This window comes from Ascidiella aspersa, chromosome 6 (assembly GCF_963924565.1).
Source record: "Ascidiella aspersa chromosome 6, kaAscAspe10.2, whole genome shotgun sequence".
Taxonomy (NCBI): Eukaryota; Metazoa; Chordata; class Ascidiacea; order Phlebobranchia; family Ascidiidae; genus Ascidiella; species Ascidiella aspersa.
In genome coordinates this window covers 15753339-15777629 of record NC_139452.1, presented here as the reverse complement: position 1 = coordinate 15777629, position 24291 = coordinate 15753339, and the positions used below count along the sequence as shown (strand labels likewise).

Genomic DNA, 24291 nt, shown 5'->3' with positions numbered 1-24291 from the left:
TTTTTTTGAGTGCCATTGCATGATTTCATATTATCGAAGGTATAACGGCCCTATTTAATTACAATTTTGCTAACTTACAAATAAATGATAAAAGTCATCCACCGTTCGAACTATTTTTTGTCCATATTTTATATATGTGTAGCAATAGCGGTCATTTAAGATGTTTTTATTGAGCGTCTTTAATGATTTATGATTCTGTCATTCTTGCTCGCCTTTTACTAAAAGCATCCTCTGTTTCTGCTGCTGCTTGAGACCCGGGAGTCAGGCTTTTTCACATTTGATTAATGTTTATTATGACTTATTATTTCCGCTTTTCGCCACCTGTGAAATGTCTCTCGGCACGTTTCACAATGAGTAATCGCCAGGTAAAAACATCCGCACCTTTTTGAGAAGTAAGCTGCTGTAAAATGTCGCAATTTTTCACCTTGTTATAAGCAGCGCGTTATATCAATATATTTCCAGTCTTGTCCAGTTAATAAACAGAATGGTTGCTGCTGCAAGGTCGAGTTGTTATTAACTGAGCTAAGGCTTAATACGAAGCAAAAGATGAACAATTCAATTTGAATAAGATTTTACCTCGAACAAGTGAAATTAATTCATGAGGCAAAGACACCTAATGAATAATGAGAGTTAAATTAGCCCCACCTGCGTCATATGATAACAGGCTACCAACAGGGGGACTTGAACTTTTTTGCGCGAATATATAATGATTTTGCAATATTGCCGTTGTATTGTGTGTCGTCACATCTTTTGAAACACGATAACGCAATGTTTAATATTAAAGCTTGGCATTTTTATTTGCGCTCGACATTACAGCCTTACAACTGTGGAGTAAATGACCTCACAACACGTTTGTCAAAATCAGCTCGTGTCGAGCACGAGCAATTTGTTGTGTGCCCAATGCGAAAAGCCTATTTTGAAGTTGTCTTAGTAATATTTAATTAACAATGCCGAATTGCTTTTCGTATAGGGGTCAAAGCGCAAGGCATAGGAAAATTACAAGAGGCGCGGCTAATAAAAAGGTTAAGAACCACTGGTCTGTACTCTACACAGGGTGTTTCTCGGCAGATGCTTTTATTTTACTTTAATATTCTTTAAATTTAGACAACCACAAAGCAAAATAAGCTATAAATTATAACTCCGAAGAGGAAGCTCTGTTTACTGATGAGCCATGCCAGAAATATCCTTGTTTCAGAAAATGACGTATTAATTTCGAAGCTGAATGCATTACTTGTGGATATGGCACGTTTTTCACAAACGTAACAATTCTACTTTCGTTTTACTTGTCGGCAAAAAAATGTCCTCTTCTTGGGTGCTGAAAATATGGTAGCCCTAATCGAATACAACGAACAGAGGCGCATTGCACACGACCTCTTGAATTATGAATTATGCTTCGGACACAATAAATCGTTCCGGATAAAGTTTACAGTACTTGGATATGAAAAGTTATCTGTAGACCCCTTGCACCATAAAAATGGTATGGAGTTCTTTTGGTGCAGCACCTCAAGACACCTTACGGCGCCGATTAAGGCAAAATCTATTTAAAATACGAAATTAAAAAGAAACGTGGAAAACTACTACTTCAATCTCTGTATTCAAAAATATTACTTTTATTCTATCCACTCAAACTAAAGTTATTACTCGTTTGGAATATGATTTACCAAATATTAAAATACCTCCTTAAAAGACGATATTTAAGGTTTTTAAGTTTCTTCAAATAAGTGTTCAACACCAAACTTTAGAAGCATATGTAAATAGGTACAAGAAACGCATCCGGTAAAAGACTGTTTTTTCGCTTAAGTTTATTTGGAGAAATCGATACACTTTCGAAAAGCGCCTTAAAACTTCGTCCACCGACAACTTCGTTTCATAGAGGATTCCAGAAATTTACACAAATTCCATCTGACGAACACAATCTACCAGATTCAGGTCGTCTCCGATATCTCGGAGGTGTTCCTCATGGGTACATCGTCGTCTTGCTCCTCATCATCAGAACTATCCTCCACCGAATCCGCGTCCGATTCTCCCGTGTCCTGTTTTGCCTTCCACATCTTCGCCATGGCAAGGAGCTTGAGGTTGGGCTGGGCTTCTTCCTCCTCTGGAAAGATGTAGTCGTAGTACTCCTCCCACCCTGCGTCGATCTGGGAGAAAGAGGTAAAAAAAATATTTTTTTGCAATTTTTAAATCGTACGCGAAATATGTTTTCGTTTATCGCCGTTCGTATACACTATACATTACGTTGAAACGTTAAACTTAAAATAAAATGGTCAGAAGGGTTGTTTGAATTGATCTAACACAGGGGTGTCTAACTCAAACTTGCCGGCGTGCCATTTTTTATCATATAACTTCTTCCCGTGCCAAATTTTGTAACTAATTCTTTTTAATCTTAAAAGCGATTTTTTGCAAGAATAAAAACGGTAATTTATACAGGAAAATTATTTGTTTAGTTAATCAAGAAAACCATTACAATTGACCTAACTGCTTCTTTGCAATCGTTTGTTTTCAGCCAAATACTGAAGATAGATTGGATAAAAGCTGTATAATAGAAAAGGGCATTAATTCATCTGAGTATCCCTTAGTGAGCTAACTTTTGCTTCTTCACAGCAAGCTATATAATTATGTGAATGCTAGCCTCCACTACAGTATAATGTTATAATATCAGAATTAATTGTTTGTTGTCGTGTTGCTGCGATTGTTTTATATTGTGAATAAACAATGGCAATTGGCTGTATAACAAATTTAATATTTTTTGACAATTGACTGAATAACAAATTTAGCATTCTTGACAATTTTTCTAAATAACAAATCGCGTGTCGCTTGTTGGCCACCCCTGATCTAATACAACGTGTTGCACCTATAAGAATCAATCTTGTGTTATCTACTAATGCGTCGAAATTCTGGCAGAGCCCACTTATCCGCCGTGAAAAAACACATTTAATACATATCGGTACAATACTTTTTTTCAAGCCAGAGTGGTATAATTGCAAGTTCTTACCCCTCCCTCTGTTGTAACCTTTCGTCGTTTTTTCACACGCTTAGGCATTAACTTGTTCACGTGGGCTTGTGTGACGTCGGTGCCGTGGTCGGTCTGTAAACAATATATGCCAAGTCGCGGACTTAGTTGCCCAAAAGCATTACAATCCATTGAACTGTTTGCCGAATTAACGTCACAGTTTGTCTGATGGATTGTTGCAGTGGTGAAAGTAAGCCGGTACTATCCGGAACGGCGTTCCGTTAAAGTAAATTGTTGGAACGGCATGTCAGTAAAATATTCTGTATATTCTCTTTAAAGTGACTTATTACAGATTTTCACTGAACCCTTTTGCTTCTCAAAATTAACGAAACATAACTAAATATTTATGAAAACAATAAATGTTTCTTCAAATAATTTAATCTTCTCAATTACTTATGGATTACTAGCTAAAAAAACATTAATTGTACTATATATGATGCAGCAGCAAGTTTAGAATTTAATGTATGACCAAAATTAGAGAGCAAATGTCTTATTTATGTTTAGTTCCATTTCTTACCATATATCGATGTAACGCAACAATTACATTAGCATAAAATAAACTACAAAAAGGATTATTATAGTTCGTCCTTATATGATAATTTTTTCTAATAAACGCAGCAACTTTACATAAACTAAGCCTCAAGTTTTAAGTTATGTTGTGACGCTACGCTCTGCCAAGCGAGAGTTTAGAAGCCTTATTTCGCAACTTTTCTCCGCACCTTCGATAGCTCAGTTGGTAGAGCGGTGGACTGTAGCGGTTATAACTTCAGAAATCCATAGGTCGCTGGTTCGACTCCGGCTCGAAGGATGTCTTTTGTTTATTGTTAAATTTCATAAAAAGCGTTCTTAAAGTAACTAGTTGTACCGTAAATGGATAAAACAGTCTTTAAAATACAATTAAATGTTGGTTTGGCGTGCCATAACAAAATCTAAAATTACTGGATTTTAAGCCCAGACTAAGGAATACTTTTCTTTATATGGCCGTGTGCGAAGTCGGTGAAGGGTGATTAAAATTATTAAAACCTGTTTTACAATTTAAAACAAAAGTGTTTTAAGTCGACAGTTATAGAATAAAACAGATAATTATTTTTTTTACTTTTGTTGTGAATTTTGGCTGTTTTTTACATAAATATATTTGTGCAATTTAGAACTTGCCCTTAACTTTGGTAAAGTTAACTCATTTTGCGTGTTTTTGCACAAGCAATTTTTTGCGTGCGGCTTTAGCACAAACGTTTGGGTTCGGGTCGTCTCAATATTGTTATTCAAAATTGTCTGAATGTTGCATTTTTAACGCACAACCCGCATAGAAATGTACAACGTCAGAAGTTATACAGGACAAAAGTTTCATCAATGCCTGTGCAAATATAAAGAATAATAAAATTATTGATTGGTTCGACTCCATATTTTTTTCGTGAGAACGTTTTGCTAGCCTCTTTATTGAAAAAATATTTGTTAATGCTTGCACAAATGACGTTCCCCTTGCCTTGTCTAATTCATTTTTGCTGTATCTATCTTTTACAATTACCTTAAAAATCAATTTTTAAGAAAATAGTTTAGATCACAGGATAATAGAGTCCAAAGTTTTACACGAACCTTGATTTAAACGCTTTAATCGCCTAACGATTGTATGAACGGTAAAGCTTATCATGTTTAGGTCATAGACAAGCATAATTAGGTCACCAAGAGTTGAAATGTTCAAACAATTAAGAAGGAAAGTCGTCATCTCCTTGACTCTGAGTTGCTAACTTTTGTGTAGCCTACATGTGCCCATATCTAATTTTCTAACTCTTGCACTGTTACATAGATAGGTTGTTAAAAATAAACTGATTCCTAACTTTTTGCAGAGTGGTATAACCAAACTAATTCCCGCCAATTGTGGTACGACATGTTTACACATATTATTGCTGCAAAAAAATGTGAGAAAATATATGAGAACTATTTCAACAAATATAAATATAAAAAAACTTTTTATTTTAATATTTTGGAACAATTTATTCGGTTTCTGGCTGATTCTCCTACCGATGTAGTCGCCAAATGGCGAGGGTTCTAAAATATTGTTTAAATGCAAGTTTTACCAAAATAAAATCAACACTGGCCATACCTCGAACTTTTTCCACGCCTCCAAAACCATTAATCTTTCTTCCTTCGCATCGCTATTTTTCAGGGCATGATTTGCCTTTTTGTACACTTGCCTGAATTACAAAAGAAGAATAGATATAAAACTCATATGTTAAACACAGTGGACACCGGAAAATGTCGGAGAGACACTTGTTTAATCTTTTTAGCCGATAATACGGCAGTCTATTTTTGGTTATTACGAAGTTTATACTGCAAATCGTAAAATGAACCTCGTGGTCGTTTTCTTAGCCAAACGCTGAGAACACACATATTCCTTGTCTCCTCATATTGCAGTTGCAATTACTTTTTAAAGGTGTTACACCTTTCTCTATAAAGGCTGTTGTCGATATCACACGGTAAAATCGAACTTGTTGCACAAGGCAGAAAAATCTAGCCTGCAGTGAGGTTCTATATTTCAACTCCGGCCAAACCCAGACCGTAGCTAAGCATATTTAGTGGTAGTCGGTCCAGAAACCACCACAACAGTTGCCTCCTACTTTTTGTTCTTATACAACTTAATTAAAGGAGGTCATCAAACGGGATCAAGCCACTATATTAATGGTTTATACACTGTTACACCTACCGCGCTTTTTCAAAAGCGGCCGTGTCCCCTCCCGTTGCTTCGAATGCGGCATAGCTGAGCCAGACTTTGATGTGCTGCGTGCGCTCTAATAGCCGCTCGTACAGCTTGCGGGCTCGCACGGTTTCTTCCTGCTCCATTTCGAAGTCGATGTACGCCTTCCACAGAAGCTGAAACAGGTCGAAAATCAAGTTGTCATTTGGTGCGAAAAAACTTACAGATAGTAACACGTATGAAAGTACAGATAGCAATACGTATAAAAGTACAGATAGCAATACGTATAAAAGTATAGATAGCAATACGCATAAAAGTACAGATAGCAATACGTATAAAAGTACAGATAGCAATACGCATAAAACTACAGATATCAATATGTTAAATTCAATTGTTTTTTTAACGTTTCTGGAGTTGGCGTTTTAATTTAGAATGCATTATCACCATAAAGTTGTCTTAACCAATCTCTAATTTGTTTTCGCAAAAACTGTGCAATGAAGTCGAAAATGAAAACAGATTTTGGTACATGGCTATAATCGGTGCTACAAAATACACATTCGTTATTTAAATAGCCTATCTATTTATTTGCAGAATTCCAGTTGTTGACTAACAATAATGCATCTGGACAAACTACTGCTTCAATAGGACAGTGACATACCTATCAAGTAATATTATCGCAATACCGGATTCACCTCGGGCATGTCAAGCCTCTGTTGCGCCACGGCGATCTCGAAAATTCCCCTCGTGCGTTCAACGTCACCGAGTAAGCTCTCAAGTTCGGCGTAGCGGCACCAGGAAGTGCAGTTGTCCGGCGAGTACTCGAGGAATCGCTCGTAAAGGATACGGCAGCGGTCGAACTCGCGCAGCTGGAGTTCCATCTCGATGTAGTGACGGAAGAGCTTGTCCTTCGGGCACTTGCCGATCGCAACTCCCTGGAACAAGAGTTGCGACATTGGAGACTATAGGGCAGTGCTTCTTAAAGTTTTTTTTTAGTTTTGTTCACCCCTAGCATCTATCTCCAGATTTCATTCACCCTTGTATCATGATATGAAAAAAAACTATCTCGTCTATTTATAACAGCACACCCGGAATATCCGCCCTGCTCGCAAGATAACATCCATTTCTGACGGTTCACCCTTATTCACCCCTTTTGGTTGGTTCACCCCTGCAAAAATTTTATTCACCCTGGGGTGAAACATTCACCTGATTAAGAAACACTGGTATAGGGAATCAAAGTCAATCAACTAGAGCGTGGGAAACCTTACGGTTGGGGTGGGCTTTCGACGGTGAATTTTATATGTCGCAAATATCAAACTATTATAATCGACAGACTTGTTTACTTTTAACGATCAAATATTTTAAGTAAACGAAGAAAAAACAAACATAAGATGCTTTGATTTGACGCGCATTAAATAAAATGTTAAGGAAAAGCCTTCCGCGTCTGTCCTTCCAAAAATCGATCACGGCCAGTAAACTTACGAATATCTTCCTGGCCTGCGTGACATCCTTTTGTCGGATCTCAAAATGGGCGAACATGATCCAGATCTTGGCAAAGGTGAACTTCCTGTGAGGGATCACGTCCAAGCAAGCTTTGTACACTTCGCGCGTTCTGTTCGCGTCCTATCACAAAATACTATAGTTGACAATCATTACGACCTATACGTACATAGAAAAAATATAAGTTCTTCTGGTATATATTTGTTTATCCAACGTTTCGGCTAACTATTCAGAAAGCCTTCATCAGGGAAAATACTTAGCCGAAACTTATATTTGTAGTATACTATGCCTGGTAGCAATAGCATGTTTGTATAAAAGAAAGGTAATCTTTTTGGAAACTTAAAACTGCCTCATCATAAGTACACTCAATGGAAACACTTTGACAGGTACACAATAATAACATCTTTACAAGTAAAAGTGATCTCACGAAAATCTGTAAAACGACGAACTACCACACACCACCTTCTGTTCGAGTTCTTCGTATAAAGCGTAGTTGATCCAGAGGTAAACGTATCTACGCCAGTGCCTTTTTTGGGTCACGAGCGGAATGTTGGAGATGGCTCTCTCGTAAACCTCACGCGTAGCATCAGGGTCGCCCTGGTCCTCTGACAACCGAAGGTAGTCGAACCACGCGTCGTAGTTGTGTGGATTTGCCTGGCAATTATAGACCCCCAATTATAGTGTATGATACATAACCCAGAGTCATTAACAAAATAAAAATTGGTAAAATTTAAATTAGAAAAAACATAGACGGATTGTATCAAAATTTGACTAAAATGTCCGGATTTTATAAGTATGCGCAACAAGCTAAAGTTAGATTTGAGCGTTCATTCATTTTTATTAGACAATATTTGACTGAAGCTACGCTTGATTCATTAATTGAAAAGTGTAACGGTGACGTCATAAACACGAATGGTTCACTTCAGCAAAAGTCATATGAACACTAATATTAGACTAGCGCCAGCGGTTGCTTTTGCTCACTTCTATACTGCTAAACTTTAGTTCATATTGCTTATTTCTTATGAAGATTTTTTTTATCAAATACTACAGGGCGACATCCCAGTCTCTGTTACGTGTTTATCAACACTTAAACACCCAAATTAATTAATTGCCATAAGCCAAATCTTAGAGTTCATTAAGTTATCTTACGAATTTTTAAATAGGGCTTTAGATTACGCGTTTCAGCTTTCGTTTGCCAAATATGTTCTTCAGTTACATAATATCATATTTGATGATGCAAAGTTTTCCGTATTGTTGTGTGTAAAATTCCTGTGTTTTCCTGCTTCAGTTCGCCTCGTTTCAAACTTGACATGTAACCTTTAATCTCGTAATCTATAACTGTCAGTCTTGCAGGCGGTGTTCTCACGTTCTGCCAAACAAGCCACTTGTTTTGCTGGCCTCTTACTCCCGCTGCAAATTGGCCTTAGAATGGCCGCTGTAATGCCTAGCCATGTTTTAGAGTGCCGGCCAGTCTTATTGGCCAAATATGACGTAACTTTCGTGTTCTTTTTTTCCACGTATTGGCTATATACATGTCGTTTCTTAGCGGCTTTGGGCTTTTCTCTAGAGAAGTCTTTTGCGAAGTCTTAGCCGACAGTCGCTGCAATAGGTGGTGGCTGTCTGTCTCACATTAATTTGAAAATAACGTTCACTAATGCTATTTGATAACGTTTTAATTCGTTGTAACAATATACTTTTGATTGGAATTTTAGTTGTGGTTATGACAGGTAGCATATCTGACCAGTAGCCTTTGCAAACAACAAGAACTCGCGCGGTTGCGTCCCGCCGGGCAACTGTATGGGGTCAGGGGCCAGGCCCCAGTGCACAGGTCGCGGTGGGGGCGCAACAGTCTCCCAGACAACTCTTTGCGACCGCCAGGTTGGGAATCACTGATCTAGATAAACCAGTTTGTTGAATTTTAGGTGCCTTAAGTCGGATATAAAATGGCACAAACATTTTGCCAAATTCGGTCAAGCTTTTTAATAGTCAGAGACATTTAGCAAAACAAATTTTATGTAAAGTAATCATATTGGCAAAATGAAATAACAAGACCACTCTACAATGTGCTTTTGTTGAAAATAAAACTGTAAACAAAATCCACACCTTAACCTCCTCTTCGTACTGGAACTTTCGTTTGCTGACGATCACATTCTCGATCCCAGATCTGTTGCCAAACTTCTTCTCGAAAATGGTGTATGCCTTGAATAGTTCGCCCGCCAGTTGCTTGTCGATACGATCCAGTGCATATTTGTAGATGACGCGAGCGCGCTCGTACTAAAACAGTTTTACTTTGTCAGTATCGCCGGTCTTAGTAGTTATTTACACACTGTAAATGTAAATAGCGTACCGACAGATCGTGTGTACTGTGCAGTAAAATACGAAAACCGAAAAAAACAAAAAAATTGCGTCTATTTGGTTTCAGTTTGACAAAACGATGATCTCAAAGTATGCCAGGCGATTTGATGGCGGACAAATATATTTTTTGATTAAATACTGGCCCACAAAGTAAGATAGCGGATTAATAAGAACAGTGACATTACAATTTGTTCTGTATATACTGTACATTAGGAAATGATTTTATTATTTCAGGTTGCCATGTTTAAAATGGTGAAAGACAAATTAGCCAGCTACAATAACACTTGCGTACTACCTGGAAAGCGTCCGGGACAGCTTTACAAGACTTTTAATACGACCATAGTACAGGTTTTAATAATTTAGTGGCCCTGAAATAATGTTACAATTACTGAATGAGAGGGGCACTTACCATCAAACCGTTTAATCAAGGGTAATGAATTGTCGTGTTGGTAATTGAGTGAAACACACCAAACGTTGCATAGGTAAAGTATAAAAAGACGAACACAAATATTACGTCATGATGCTAAATCTGACAGTTGACGAGTTGCACAACCCACAAACGATAAAATTTGAACAAAGATGGAGGATAAATAAACCAGTCGAGGGTAAATTTGTGCCTAGATGAACCTCAGTGGTCTGGGGTGCAGGCTTCAAACCTGTAGCTGACTAGCGTCAGAGTGGTTCAATTCCACCTTCTGGGCGCCATTTAGGACCGATTTTATATTTTTCGACTGGCTATTAAATTTTTGTGTCATATGCCAAAAAAGTATGGATTTCTAATGTTACGATTAGTCATTTCAGGTATAGGCCCAGTCCATATGGAAAGTATGGCAAGTGCACCTGCGATCGACCAGACCTGCATCTCTAGAAAATGAATATGCACTCGATTTTCCCATATGCCAAAATGGTGGGGTGTAATTTTGACCTTAGTTGCACCCAGTCCCACAATACTTTTCGGCCGTGTACCTTCATGATCTCATCGTGATCTGCCATATTTTTCAGACGGGGGCACAGTGAAATATTGACTACCAAAAACAGTTGTTTGCCATTTTTAACAAATAAGAATTAGAAAATTATTCAGTGTGAAAATATACTTAAAGATGTATAACTTTGTAACAACATTTACAAGGCAAAAATGACCAAGATTGTTAAAATTTACCTCTTTTTGTCTTTCTTCGAACTTTGCAAACCCAACAAACAAATTTGCTTCCATGTGATCTTCTCCGTAGAATTCAACAGCTCGCTCGAAAACTGCTCGACCCTTTGCAATATATCCAAAGCGCTCTTCAAACCTTGCATACTTTATCCAATTCTTTATGTCAGGATGGATGTAGACAAGTAAACATTGCAGTCAAGGAATATGTGGTTTAGAAATCAATGCAAATAACTAGTAAAAGATAATATTGATCACACATAGTGCAGAAAAGGCAACTTTCCAAGGAATCAAAGTAACGTAAATCAATTGACAAACATAGTTTAACTGTTATATGTATACAAAGGATATATTTTTCATGTATTTGGCGAGCTCTGTCAACTTCCTTGTAGCGCAGTTCAAAATTTATGTAGGAGTGCCAGGCTTGTTCAACTGGTTCCCATTCCATCCAGCGCTCAAACACTTGACGACAACCTGCCACATTCCCCACCATTTCCTCCATATAAGCATACTTGTACCTAAATAATTGGAAAAATAATTTCAATATAATGAATATATATATATATATATATATATATAATCTGAAAGATTACCTTCAGGCATTTAGATTAGTGGCCAACCAGCAATCTGAGCCAAATTGCCTTACCAGTCCTTTATTACTTAAACTTAAGTTAACGGCAAAAAGTTAACTATTTATGAATGTTTTAATTAGAATATTGAATCCTTATATATCAACTGGGATTCTAATCCAATTCTGTCCTATGTATTAGGTAATTAGAACTGGCATAATTTTTTGTTTCACTGCAAAAGGTTGTGCCTAATTGTACGTATATGCAAATGGTAAGTGTGGATTAAGGCTTGTTGCTGTGGTGACACACTTATAGGGCTTGCTTAAAATGTAGAGCAATGTCAGCATTTTTTTCGGGCGTCCAATTATTTACCAATAACCTTCCCTAATCATCAAGTGTTAAACAAATGTTATTTGGTGAGCGACTAGTACATAATGCCAGGTGCAGAGTTTGCAATTTTCCTTAAAAGGTTAAATTTAAAAAGTAAAATGCCGTCATAAAACATACTGGTCTTAGACAAAATGCACTACGGGGTTACTCAAGTCTAACTTTAGGTCAATATTAAGTAAGGTTACGCACAGTGTAATTGGGTTTTGTTGTAAGGTTTGTTTATACATTACTGGCAGTAGTAATTTTGTATATTTTAAGCACAATATTGAACTGCATAACAGATCACATTTTCTGTGTAGTTATTCATAACATAGATTCTAAAGTAGGGGACAGTAACCTTTCTCTAGTCAAGAGCTAAAGCCAAACTCAGAAAGGTCTCATGGCGCTGTAAATTTTGTTAAATGACAATTTTGTTGCTGAAACGTCCAATTTTTTAACATTTTATTACAACAAGTGTTTGCCAGGGACATATCTAGGATGTTTTGCAATTGAAAATGAATCTGATTACATTAGGAATTCAAGCATTAGGTCAAAAAGCGCAGTTGTTATTTTTTCCTAGTTTGAGCTTGTATTTACCATTCACTTTCACACAATCAACAATGTTCCTAGAAAAACATAGCATAATGCCTTCTAGGTGAAACACTACCATTTGGATTAACTCATACTCTGTTACGTGTTTATCAACACTTAAACACCCAAATTAATTAATTGCCATAAGCCAAATCTTAGAGTTCATTAAGTTATCTTACGAATTTTTAAATAGGACTTTGAATTACGCGTTTTAGCTTTCGTTTGCCAAATATGTTCTTCGGTTACATAATATCATATTTGATGATGCAAAGTTTTCCGTATTGTTGTGTGTAAAATTCCTGTGTTTTCCTGCTTCAGTTCGCCTCGTTTCAAACTTGACATGTAACCTTTAATCTCGTAATCTATAACTGCCAGTCTTGCAGGCTGTATTCTCACGTTCTGCAACACAAGCCACTTGTTTTGCTGGCGTCTGACTCCCGCTGCAAATTGGCCTTAGAATGGCCGCTGTAATGCCTAAGCCATGTTTTAGAGAGCCGGCCAGTCTTATTGGCCAAATATGACGTAACTTTTGTGTTCTTTTTCTTCCTACGTATTGGCTATATACATGTCGTTTCTTAGCGGCTTTGAGCTTTTCTCTAGAGAAGTCTTTTGCGAAGTTTTAGCTGACAGTCGCTGCAATAGGCGGTGGCTGTCTGTCTCACATTAATTTGAAAATAACGTTCACTAATGCTATTTGATAACGTTTTAATTCGTTGTAACAATATACTTTTGATTGGAATTTTAGTTGTGGTTATGACAGGTAGCTTATCTGACCAGAAACCTTTGCAAACAACAAGAACTCACGTGGTTGCGACCCGCCGGGCAACTGTATGGGGTCAGGGGTCAGACCCCAGTGCGCAGGTCGCGGTGGGGGCGCAACATACTCCCTGCTGCAGGAAAAAAGATTAATAAAAAAAAACATACCAAAACTGGTTGGCTCTTGGTAGAATTGTTACAGCGCGATCCCATATGTTCCTAGCATGATTGATTTGCTTATTGCGCATTTCCATTTCTGCATATTTTAGCCATAGGGGTATGCAACGATGTGCAACATCAATTCCACGCTCATACACAGAACGAGCCCTGTTAAGAAATTTAATGTTGTTAAAATATATCAATAGGAAAATACCTACATTTTACCTCAATTATTTACACTAAACTATTGAATTCAATTTAAAATTATTCAATTCCAGATAGTTAAAGAAAATTGGAGCATTAGTAAATACCTTTGCAACTCTTGCATGCTGTCTTCGAAAGATGCATATTTTATCCAGTTTTGGACTGAGGATTTGTTTTTACGTAGCATATCTTCAAAGTACTGCACAAAAAAACAACAAAAGGCATAAATCGTCTATTTTTTTTGGTTTAATTTTGTTTTTACCAAACCATTTTGCAACTTGTAATAAAGCTAGATAAAGAAATATCAACAACACATAAATTTTTGCATTTACCTTTCTCTTTTTTAATTTGTATTGTTCAAGCTCTTCTGGATCAGTTATCTTGCGTTTAGGTGGCTAAATACATATATACAGTTATACACTTGTATATGCATTATTATTGATTGCATTTACTTGTATACATTATTTACTGACTGCAATTAATGCAATACCAAATTTGATAAAAATGTATTTTATGGGTATATAAATTGTAACCAAAATCAAGCTTCAAGTTACAAAAAAATACAAGAGGAAACATTAGGCAAAATAATTGGTAAAAAGAACATACCGGAGGGACAAGTTCTAGCTCCCGTTCTTTCGCCTCTCTAAGAAGTTGTTCAGCTGTAATTTGAACAGGTGCCGGAGCTTTGTTGTTGACCTTGAACATAAAAAATCATTTTGAACAAATGTATAAATCTAATGATAAAAAAACAAAAACAATTTTGTCAAAACAATATATAACTGCTGCCTGACATTAGCTTGGCTCTTACGTCAGAAAAATGGAAGGGTAAAGGTAGTAAGTAAACTTAAATAATAAAACTAAAACTTGACTGAATTTAAAGTTTAAACCAATATTTATGCTTGTAACTCACCTTAGCAATCTTCGGCATTTTTTGCTTTCCTCCCATAGTGTGCTCCATTTTAAAGGGTTTTATTTTTAAATTGTTAATACAAAATACACTATGCATGAACATATAGTTTAGAAGTTAACAACGATAAAAATAAAACTTTATGGTGTTGTACCAACTTAGCTTATAGGCTGGTATGAAGAGATAAACTCATGCTACGAAAACACTGTTTTAGACAACTCTTTTATTTAGATGAGACATAGCAAGATTGTTTTTAGATTTCAATTGACAACTTTTAAAAAATTGTTCATTAAGAAACTCTCTTTATTCAAGAAAAGCTTATTTTGGGATAACAAAGCTGTAGTACTACAAGCATGTAGGCTTTTAGTGGTTGAAACTAAGAGCATTTTCTACTTATTAAACGCCCAACTTTCCGAGTTTTACTTAGCATGTAAAGATCCAAGAGGTGTACGTTTCAGGTCTTAACGTTACAAATAAATTTAGTCTTAACTTTCAAACGAAAAAATAATTTTATCCCCACCAAAAAAATACATGATGATTAACTTAGGGGAATGTTTAGGTAAACCCCCAATATCACTCGCCTATCAAAAATTTTATGGTTATTTTTCCTGTATTTTTGTAAATCGTCTCTAAACTAAATATAACACTTCAAGAATAGTGTAGTAATTCAAAAATAAACTGTATGTTATGAACATAACGCTAATTTTATTCTACTTTTAATACAAAGCAAAGGTAATACAGCAGGGTACCCAGCAAACACAAAACGTTATACAACCATTTTACAACGTTACCAATTGGTTGTAAAGTGGTAGTACGTCGAAACACAACAGAGTAAATGTTATATCTTGGTTTTTCCCGAACGTTGATCTGTTTACCAAGCTAAAACTAATGTTCAAACGTTATTATAACGTAAACACGATGTTTTTACATACCCGAAAACTACAAACTTTTATGTAACTTTAAAACAAGCGTTTAAAAATCGTAAGTTCTGAACATTTATTAGGACGTTAACGTTGCGTTTTTTATGACGTTAGTGTTACTTTAATAGGCCACATTAAAATGCAATTTTTTTGAATAACGTTAAAAAGTCATACATTTTAAAGGTATTTAATCGTACGTTAACGATAAGAATTTAATTATGTTATGTCAACGCTATAAACCAACACATAAACAGATGTTTTTTTTTTTATTTTATACAACGTTAAAAAAACGTAACACACTATAGCTTTTACAAAAGACCCCATTTAACGTATCTGATTAGACGTTAATGTTATAAAAATCGTTATGTAAACCTTAATAAGTAACTTTAAATGAATACAGCTTTGTTTTAATCGTAAATGACGTTTAAAATCCGTACCCGTTTAACAACGTTATTCAAACGCCTGAGTAAGTTGTGAATAAAATACCGTTACTTGAACGTTTATATGTAACTCATAAATTTAGAAAATAAACCACGTTTATATAACGTTTTACTTATGAACTCATTTTACGTATATCGCTAAGCGTTAAAGTTTAAAAAAAAACGTACGTTATGTAAACCTTTCTGAGTAATGTTTTAAAGTGTAATATTATTTTAGTAGGAAACATTTAAATAGATTAGTTTCATGTTAACGTATGATAAACTCTACGTTTTGCTTGTGATCCTATTTAACGTATATGATTAAACGTCTAGGTTTTGAAAAAAATGCGTTATTTAAAGCGTTTCAACAAAGAGATTTAAATATTCTGACAATAGATATAGGTTGCTCTATTTAAAGATATTCAAATCGCAAAACAAATCGCATGTAATTTTTTGTGTCCCGCGGGAAACAGCGCTATTGGGATCAATGGCCTCCTGCTGGCTCGCAACCACCTCCCACCCCGCCCCGCTTCGCTACCGCGCATATAATTTTATTCCTCACGACGTCCGATTGGCCGATATGCGGATGACATCATCACAATCGAGTTTGAACGCGTTTTGCGCGAACATTTAAACTTTGAGAAAGTGCAAGTTAGGGCAGTTTGCGCTGGAGTTTGCAGTCAGCTGTTTGTCTTATTCGCCTTAAACTTAAACTTTATTATCAAACATGTGTTTAGGTTAAGTTGTATTTCTTAGTTTCCTTTACAGGTATCTATAGGTAAATGGTGCAGTGTTTATTGAATATGATGAATTTTGTAATGTTTATGAAAATATTGCAACTATATCTAACGTTTAAAACAAGCTTTATTTTATCTTTGGAAAGTTTGCATATCTGGGATATTGACAATGGATATATCGGCATAAAGTGTCATTAAATAAAGACTATTCTTTGGAATTTGAAGACTAGTTACATGTTCCTAATTAAGTCGGCTGCTAATCAAGGTAACGTTGACATTTTTTAATTTTAATTTACTTAAATAGCATACTTAATAAATTTATTACATAACCTGTATGATTTTTGTTCATTTTATATGGGCAACAGAGTTTTTTTAACACTTTTAAGACTTTATTCTTATATTTGAGTTGTGCCCAAACCGCTATTACAAGACACATGTTCATTGCCCTTTTATTTATCACATGAAATAGCTTTAAAACTATCTTTCTGCGAAACCAGTAAAAATCAACTATTTGCGATTGAAAAGAGAACATTCAACCCAAATATATTCCTTAAGTTAAACTATGCATTATAGTTGTCAATGTTTTTGTGTGAAATGTTGTACGCAATTCCAATGGAATCAAATATTGCATGCTTTTAGTATTGCGTTTATTATTTAAACAATTTATTACTTAAGCCAGGGGTGCACAACTTGCGGCCGTTGACTACTACATGTTTGGGAAAATAAAAGTGTTGGCGGCCGTTCGTTGATACCAACTCGTGTTTACTTAATGCCAAAATAGGAATTTTAAAAATGGTATAACTTTTTTTCTTTTTTTTTTTTAATTTTCATCTGTCTTTATTGTGTTTTATAGTCTATTTGCACTATTTGTTACAGCATGAAAATGTAATATTGTGCTTTTTTGACAATTTAAACCCAATAAACGTTTTTTTTGCGCTTTACGCGATTAGACCTTTTTCCAGTTGTATGGTTTCGCACTAGTTCGTTAGCGAACTTCATGTATTTTTAGAATTAATTGGTTTATGACGCCCCGTTATACTGGCGGCCATGAGAAAAATATAGACTTCAATAGGGCCGTTACAGCTAAAAGTTTATGCAACCCTGACTTAAGAAAATAAATCGTAATCATATAGAAATGTATATCTAACAGATATATATTTCTGAATTTCGTTATTTTATTTCCATTATAATACAAAGTTATTTTTAGGAACATCGAATTGCCAGTATCCAGCAGCGACATGTCCTCATGCTGCACAGCAGTACCCCCTACGTTGGATCAAATCGATTAAATATGCCATTGATGAAGATTCGTTGGGCGAGACTAATATTTTTTTAGATTACGTCGGATGTCACCTAATATGCCATCCAAGCACGAATAATACCTCGGGTTCTACTGTTTCGTTTCTTTTCTCAACTATGATTTTTAATAAAATTTTAAAGCAAGCACAACGTTGTGAGTACGTGTCTGGTAGTCTACAAATTTACATCCTTACAACATTTTCATACAACGTTATAGGAAAGTCAGTAATAAACGTTTGCGTTTTACGTGTGTAATATTTATCGTTTTACAAACGGTAGTTAGAGTCTACACGATTACGTCCATGCAACATTTCCGTACAACGTTATAGAAAAGTCAGTAATAAATGTTTGTGTTTTACGTTTTTAGAAAGTTAGAATTTACGTAATATTTATCGTTTTACAAACGGTAATTAGAGTCTACACAATAACGTCCATAGGACATTTCTGTGCAACGTTATAGGAAAGTCAGAATTGACGGGTTATGTCGTTTTAAAAAAACGATGCTGGGAGACTACACTTCACGACAAATAAACGGTCCGGTACAACGTTATTGGTAGTTTAAATAGTCCAATAAAAAACGTTTTCGCAACGGTAAATTGTTTGCTGGGTACAAACTCAAGTCATTTGGACAATCCATTTTGCTTTACGCGTGCTTTCGCAACGTTATTGCGGTACTGTCTTGGTCTTTTAAAATTCAAGCAAATGTTTTTTATAATTTGTAGAGCTAAGCCGAGACATTGCGGATCACCCCGGTAAAATAATTAGCCTATTACCGAGGCAATGCTCCAACACTATATTTATTTTGCCCAAAATATAAGCCTATGTAATTTTTTCTTCGTGTGAATTGTTTTTTGTAGACGCGAATCGCATTTTGGTTTTAAGTATTCCTAAGTCCAAGCGTTTTTAAAGTTTTTAGGTCGCGTCACCCTGACACAATTACCGAAACTTGATCGCGCCCCCCTCTTCGAAGCTTAGCTAATTTAAACGAAATAAATCATTAATTGCTTCGCAAGATTAAGATGTACTTTAATATTTTCATGTTGATTCACTGATCTGCAACCCAAACATTTCCAAACTGCGTTTGGTAGGCCTATGATCATTAAATAATATCTTCTGTAATTTTTGACATTTACCAAAAGGGAAGTGCTAGGAAAAAGGTTTTTAACCACTGTTATAGACGAATAATTGTGAAAAAGTTCAGAGTTGAAAATATTGTGGGACAATAACGAGCGAAAAACAATACATATAAGAAGGTTTAATTTTGAGTGGATTCGCAATAAAGTATTTCTGTCTATGTTAATAGCCAATTTGGGGAAAAATAATAACTTTTGCAGATGGCGTTAGTAAGCGAGTTTAACTTAACTAATCTCAAATACCTGCTGTTCCCGAGCAAACTCCTACGTTAATCACGGAATGGGCACTAAGAATAATTCATTTGATTTAAGATGCAATTCGAAAGTGTAGTGTATGTGTGCTAGTTGTTTATGGTACATCCAATGTTTTCAGCTTATAGTTAACGAAATTATTAAAGCGGAAAAATAATTTAATTAACTTTCATTAGGAAACATTAGGAAACCATTTTAACAGAAAATGGCCTTGCTTAAATATTTACTTACACTGCATAATATATGGTTTATTAATTGGAATCTTTGGTACTTTTGTTAAGGCGTTTTTACAGGTGTTTGATTTTGGTAATAATTATTGCATCTAAATACAAAATGGTTCTTGTAAAGCAGTGTTTGTCAACTTTTTTCGCGGCGATCCAAAAGTAGAACAACGAAGCTTTGGCGACCCAATTCTCGTCACTGAACTTTTTGAAGTAAACAAAGCGTAAGACAAATTGCATAAATAAAATCGAGTTTAAATAGTGTGAGCCTTGTCTTTCGTATCTCTCGTCCAAACTCAGGCAATGTCCAACCTTGTGCAACCTTTCGCTACAAGTGCTATGTAGCTATATGTCAAACACTTTAAATATTTAGGAGTTCCCACAAGCACAAATAGCCTAAATAATTCGAATTCGAAATGCAGACTATTTCCACATTTCAACAAATTCAACTTTGTAAAAGCATTTATCGGGAATCACATGCAGCTCCAATATATTTCTATTAATTAAGAGTTTAAACATACAGAGTTTTTTATATCCTAACTAGGGTTCACTTTCGGTTTAAGGACAGATGTATACGAGCCTATAGCCATATTTTGTAGCTATAACATACATTGGTTTCAGCCTCCAGGTCGTTTTAATTATTGCATTTAGGTAACTTATAAGACTTAGCCATTATATTTTGACATACAAATCCACCTCCAAACAGTGCATGGTCTTTGCCAGCATATAGTTGTTGTGAGCGCCATCGAACGTTGGTTACGCACCGCGTTCACTTGTTCATAAAGTGTTTCTAGTTTTGGCCTACTTTCCAATTTCAAAGTTCAGTCGAGTCACTATGTTCACCGTCAAGGATATCTAAGGTTGGAAGCAGTATTATAATGGCATCAGTCAAGTACTTACGAGCCCTATGTCACTGTCTTTATATGATTTGACCTGACTCTTTTGAGCCAAAGGACTTTTTTGATGCGATTTCAGCCTAACGGACAATTACGACTTAACTGTGACTATAAACGCTTTTAAATATTAGTTTGTAAAAATGGCTATTTTTTACCGAATTTTTGCTCTTAACAGTTTGCTCGCTAAAATTTTCGATTTTTACAATTTAATATTTGATTTTGATGTAAATAACTTCACTTGCTATAAAAATGACTTGGTCTGGGACTTGCTACCTTTTTTAACTTGACCTAAAGCCTAAGGTTTTTCTAAACGACTTGTGTACAACACTGGTTAGTACAAACCAACTGGTCTAAATTTGATTTGTCATTGGTAGGGCCATTATTTTTTTTTACCTAAAAAATAAGTAATTTTGACTATAAAATTAACCTTGACAATTTTGACCGGTTATACATATATTTAAAAAAAGCAATATTGTATGAAGAACTGTTATAATGAAAAGTCGTTAGTCATTTGTTCTGATTTTTACTTATATGACATATAAAACACAAAAATGAATTATTTTTTCTGGTTATGCAAAACTCTTAAAAATGTTTAGTTTAAAACTTGGACATTTTGAAGAGACAAACAACTATAAAAATGCCAAAGAAAACAATACGTGTTTGATATTATATTTTAAAAAAATTGCAAAAAAATAACGATGACTTGTCCTAGTGCAGGGCTAAACTGATAGCGAAAAGGTCCATAGTACGGTAGTAACAGTCCGGCATAACATCTTCATTTGTTAAACCTTCAGTTGTTCGAAGGTCGCGTGTTCCAAGAGCTTAGCCACAGCAAAATATTAAACGTATCTGACTTTATTGAATAACATCAGAATGGCAATCAACTTAAGGAATAGCTTAAGGTCCATGCACATTGCACAGTACTAACAGTCCAGTAAAATAATTACTTCTGTCCGTTACATTATTTTCGTTGAAGGAGTTGAGCCATTTGCTCAGCTGCGTTCAGTTCAGTTCAGTTAAGTTCAGTTACGTTCAGTTGATTAAGTTAAGATCTCGTTTGGCTTTTGTACACATCGACTTGCCATAGAATCGTTTAGCAGAGGCGTGTTAACGGAATGGAAATAACATCTTCGTGTTACTTTACTCGGTAAATGTTTTATGGTGATAGGACTGCGCTTGAGTCACGTCATAAAGTTGGTTATAAAACTTGGTTTCGAATCATATCAACAAATAATAAGTACGTCACCTACACTAGCATATCATCGAAATAATGGCATAATTGCAAATCAACAAAAAACAATAATTACTGTTACATTTGTCCAAAACAGAGATACACGACTATCTAAATTTTAAAGCACTAACGAGGTTTTAATGCAATACCCCGACGGGGAGCGTTTAACTTTTTTAAATAGATAATTTTGACAAATTTTGACCTAATAGGTAAATTTAAAAAAACATTTGGTTGAAAAATATTCGCCCTAGTCATAAGAGATTTTACTAAATTGTGAAGCATAAAAACCAGGATGCTTCTCACCAGGTAAAAATTGTTAAAATGTGTTGTTTGACTTCCTTTATTTGATTGTTGAGAGTTTGACGCTAAAACAAAAGAGTGATAGAAATACAACAAAAAAGGAAAACGATTGAAATATCAGTAGGCCTAGTAGTATGTAAAACACAACAATTGCTGAGAAAAACCATGCACCATGAAGCAAGTTTGTACAGAAAAATTTAGCGAGAAATTAAAAATATCCCTGGACAAAGGTTTCATATGCAGGTAGTTTACATATTTTGCATTGTTAAACTTTGGTATTTTGTATTGTTAAACTTTGACAGGCAATGTGTTTTTTTACAGAAATGATGCGCACTGTTAGTTGTTCTTAAGCAACTGTCTGCGTTTGCCATGGCACGAACTAAAATGTCGTCCATTATAAGTTGTTAAACCACCATTGTATATTGCTAAATTTGAATAGATTATTGCCCTTGTTTTCTGTATGACCATATAAAACATATAGTGAATCTTTCCTTATACATCAGCGTTGCTTTTAGTAATTTTTAATTAATTTAAGTGTTGCTACTAGTCGAGTAAATGGACACGTCTAATGAAAATACGTTTTTATTTGAACCTATATTTAATGAACAATGCAAATAAATACAAGCACTGTGCTATACGCAGGCTTCATGGGAAGTTATGAGGTAATAGGGCGCAAATACTCGTTGTGTGTGAATAAAAACCAATTTGAAAAAAACAAAAACATTGAATAACACACTTGCAATATGCTAACATCCTACAGTGGTACAACAGTTTCCGAAAAAGGTTCTGCGGAACGAAGAGGAGCCTCCGAAAGTAACCAGAGGTGCTGTTTCCAGTCGACAAAAGTAAAAATAATGGCCATGTTGTTTACCAACATGTCAAACTGCAAAGCAGAGGGCCAATAAAAGCGAATTAAATTAAGAGCATCGCACACAATTAGCATTCCTGCAGTTTGGGTGGTAATGACGCAAATTCCTGCACAAAGTAGCAAGCGTTTCAGCATCGCTTCTACATCGCAAGTAGAGGGCTTGCATAAGTTCGCCAGAAGGTTGCACATACCACCTGCGTCCGCATTGAGAAACGGGTATGCTATAAGAACGAGGAGTATCATTTGAAGTAGCGAACACCCGACGATAAACACCATTGATATTACGACTACGCTGATGTGGGTTTGCCAAACCGTAATGCAGCCAGCGTCGCTGCCAATCACGCAGTAGGTAAACTCGAAGGACACGCAAATGACTCCAAACAGGGTGTAGATGGCAAAAATAATCCTACGGCTGATGGCGCGTACTTTGTTACTTCGCGTGTGCTTCAGCAGCGGATCAGAGTAGAACTTTCGCTGTCGCGACCATAAGATGGTATACACAAGGCAATTCCCAGAACAATAACAGGCGGTACCCCACCAGTGGAAGGCTTGACAAGCAATCCTACCAACATTGCCATAAAATAAGTCAATCATGGTGTACACTGAATAAAGGAAGCATACGCCTATGGAAAAGGGAACAATGCGCCTTGATAAAGTTTTTCTCTTTCGGCGTCGATTCTTCCACTCGTGCACAACGGTCGCCAGGAAGAGGTAAAGAGCCAATGTAAAAGAAAGGGCGGTCGGTGCTTTATAGCTTTGCATGTACTCCGGGTCAATATCATAGTACTGCAGGGCGTTATCTTGCGTGCAGCTCAGGTTGCTACTGTCATTTTGGTGGCAGCAGCTCGCAGACATAGATGGTCAAAGTTGCTCTTAACAGATGTGACGTGTCTGCTTTCTTTCAAGTTGAACGTTAAGTATTAATCTGAATTGAGCACAATCTGCAATTAAATTTTCATGTTGCATTAACTTTCTTGTTGCGTTAGTAAAATAAGTAATGCTTTTTACATTTTGTTGATAAGCCAACATATAATAACAACTATTGCATGAAAGGCACAAAACATCGTGTCAATTTACGTAATTTGCTGGGTAAAAAATTCTGCAAGATGTTGGATGAAAATTGTTGATGAATACCAGTGCCCCTTTTAGAGTTTGATGCTGATAGCCTATGAAACTGGAAAATAGTTTGGTAAAACCCCAATATTTTTTTATTCCTTCCTACAAATCAGGGCGGCGGATTCGAAGCTGGACTAGTGAATCGAGTACGACTGCCCTAGTCCCGAGTCCGACGTGCGATTAGAAATTCCTATAAGACGCAAACTGTAAATTGTAAGGTGGAATGGCATAGGGTGGGATATTTTCCATCTACGTTATGTGGGGAATACGTTCTTAGTCGGTTAGGAAAGTAGGGTCGAATTACGGAGCTATAGTCGGAGCCGGAAACGGAACTCGACGGATTCGGGTAAATTGGCTGGAGGTGATTTTGGGACTCAGAGGCCGGATTTAACTTTATTTCTTCGGTTTATGTTGGACTCAATCGTCGGCCTATAATATGAAAATTATACCCACTTGAAAGATAAGTTACAAAATATACGTTTACAATTTAGTAAGCAAAGCATACAAAAAAACTTTGTCGTTAACCTATTCTCTACACCAGGTCCGTTGTGTTTCTCATTTCGATTAAAAAAGAAACAAAAAATAGAAACTTTTTAGATTTTACATGTACAAGGGAACACACAATATTAGGTTA

General features: G+C 35.8%; 2 protein-coding genes and 2 non-coding genes across 4 annotated transcripts; 2 read left to right on the top strand and 2 right to left on the bottom strand.

Annotated features, from left to right (window-relative positions):
• Positions 1-917: 917 nt before the first annotated feature.
• LOC146140445 (crooked neck-like protein 1) lies at positions 918-14351 on the bottom strand. Its single transcript, XM_083391068.1, has 15 exons — positions 14269-14351; positions 13965-14054; positions 13691-13753; positions 13466-13557; positions 13164-13322; positions 11062-11228; positions 10717-10895; positions 9306-9476; positions 7665-7856; positions 7185-7325; positions 6398-6637; positions 5715-5881; positions 5115-5205; positions 2996-3088; positions 918-2141 (listed from the first exon to the last, which is right to left on the bottom strand). Exons 1-15 carry the CDS (start codon positions 14314-14316, stop codon positions 1926-1928), a joined length of 2109 nt encoding a protein of 702 aa, XP_083247194.1. The 5' UTR covers positions 14317-14351; the 3' UTR covers positions 918-1925.
• Positions 3732-3821, top strand: Trnay-gua (transfer RNA tyrosine (anticodon GUA)). Its single transcript is given in 2 exon segments — positions 3732-3768; positions 3786-3821. It is a non-coding gene; the product is annotated as a tRNA-Tyr (tRNA).
• Trnastop-uca (transfer RNA opal suppressor (anticodon UCA)) lies at positions 10173-10259 on the top strand. Its single transcript has one exon. It is a non-coding gene; the product is annotated as a tRNA-Sec (tRNA).
• A 7560-nt stretch (positions 14352-21911) lies between the features above and the next one.
• LOC146140444 (uncharacterized) lies at positions 21912-23569 on the bottom strand. Its single transcript, XM_083392159.1, has one exon. It carries the CDS (start codon positions 23394-23396, stop codon positions 22428-22430), a length of 969 nt encoding a protein of 322 aa, XP_083248285.1. The 5' UTR covers positions 23397-23569; the 3' UTR covers positions 21912-22427.
• Between the last annotated feature and the right edge of the window lie 722 nt (positions 23570-24291).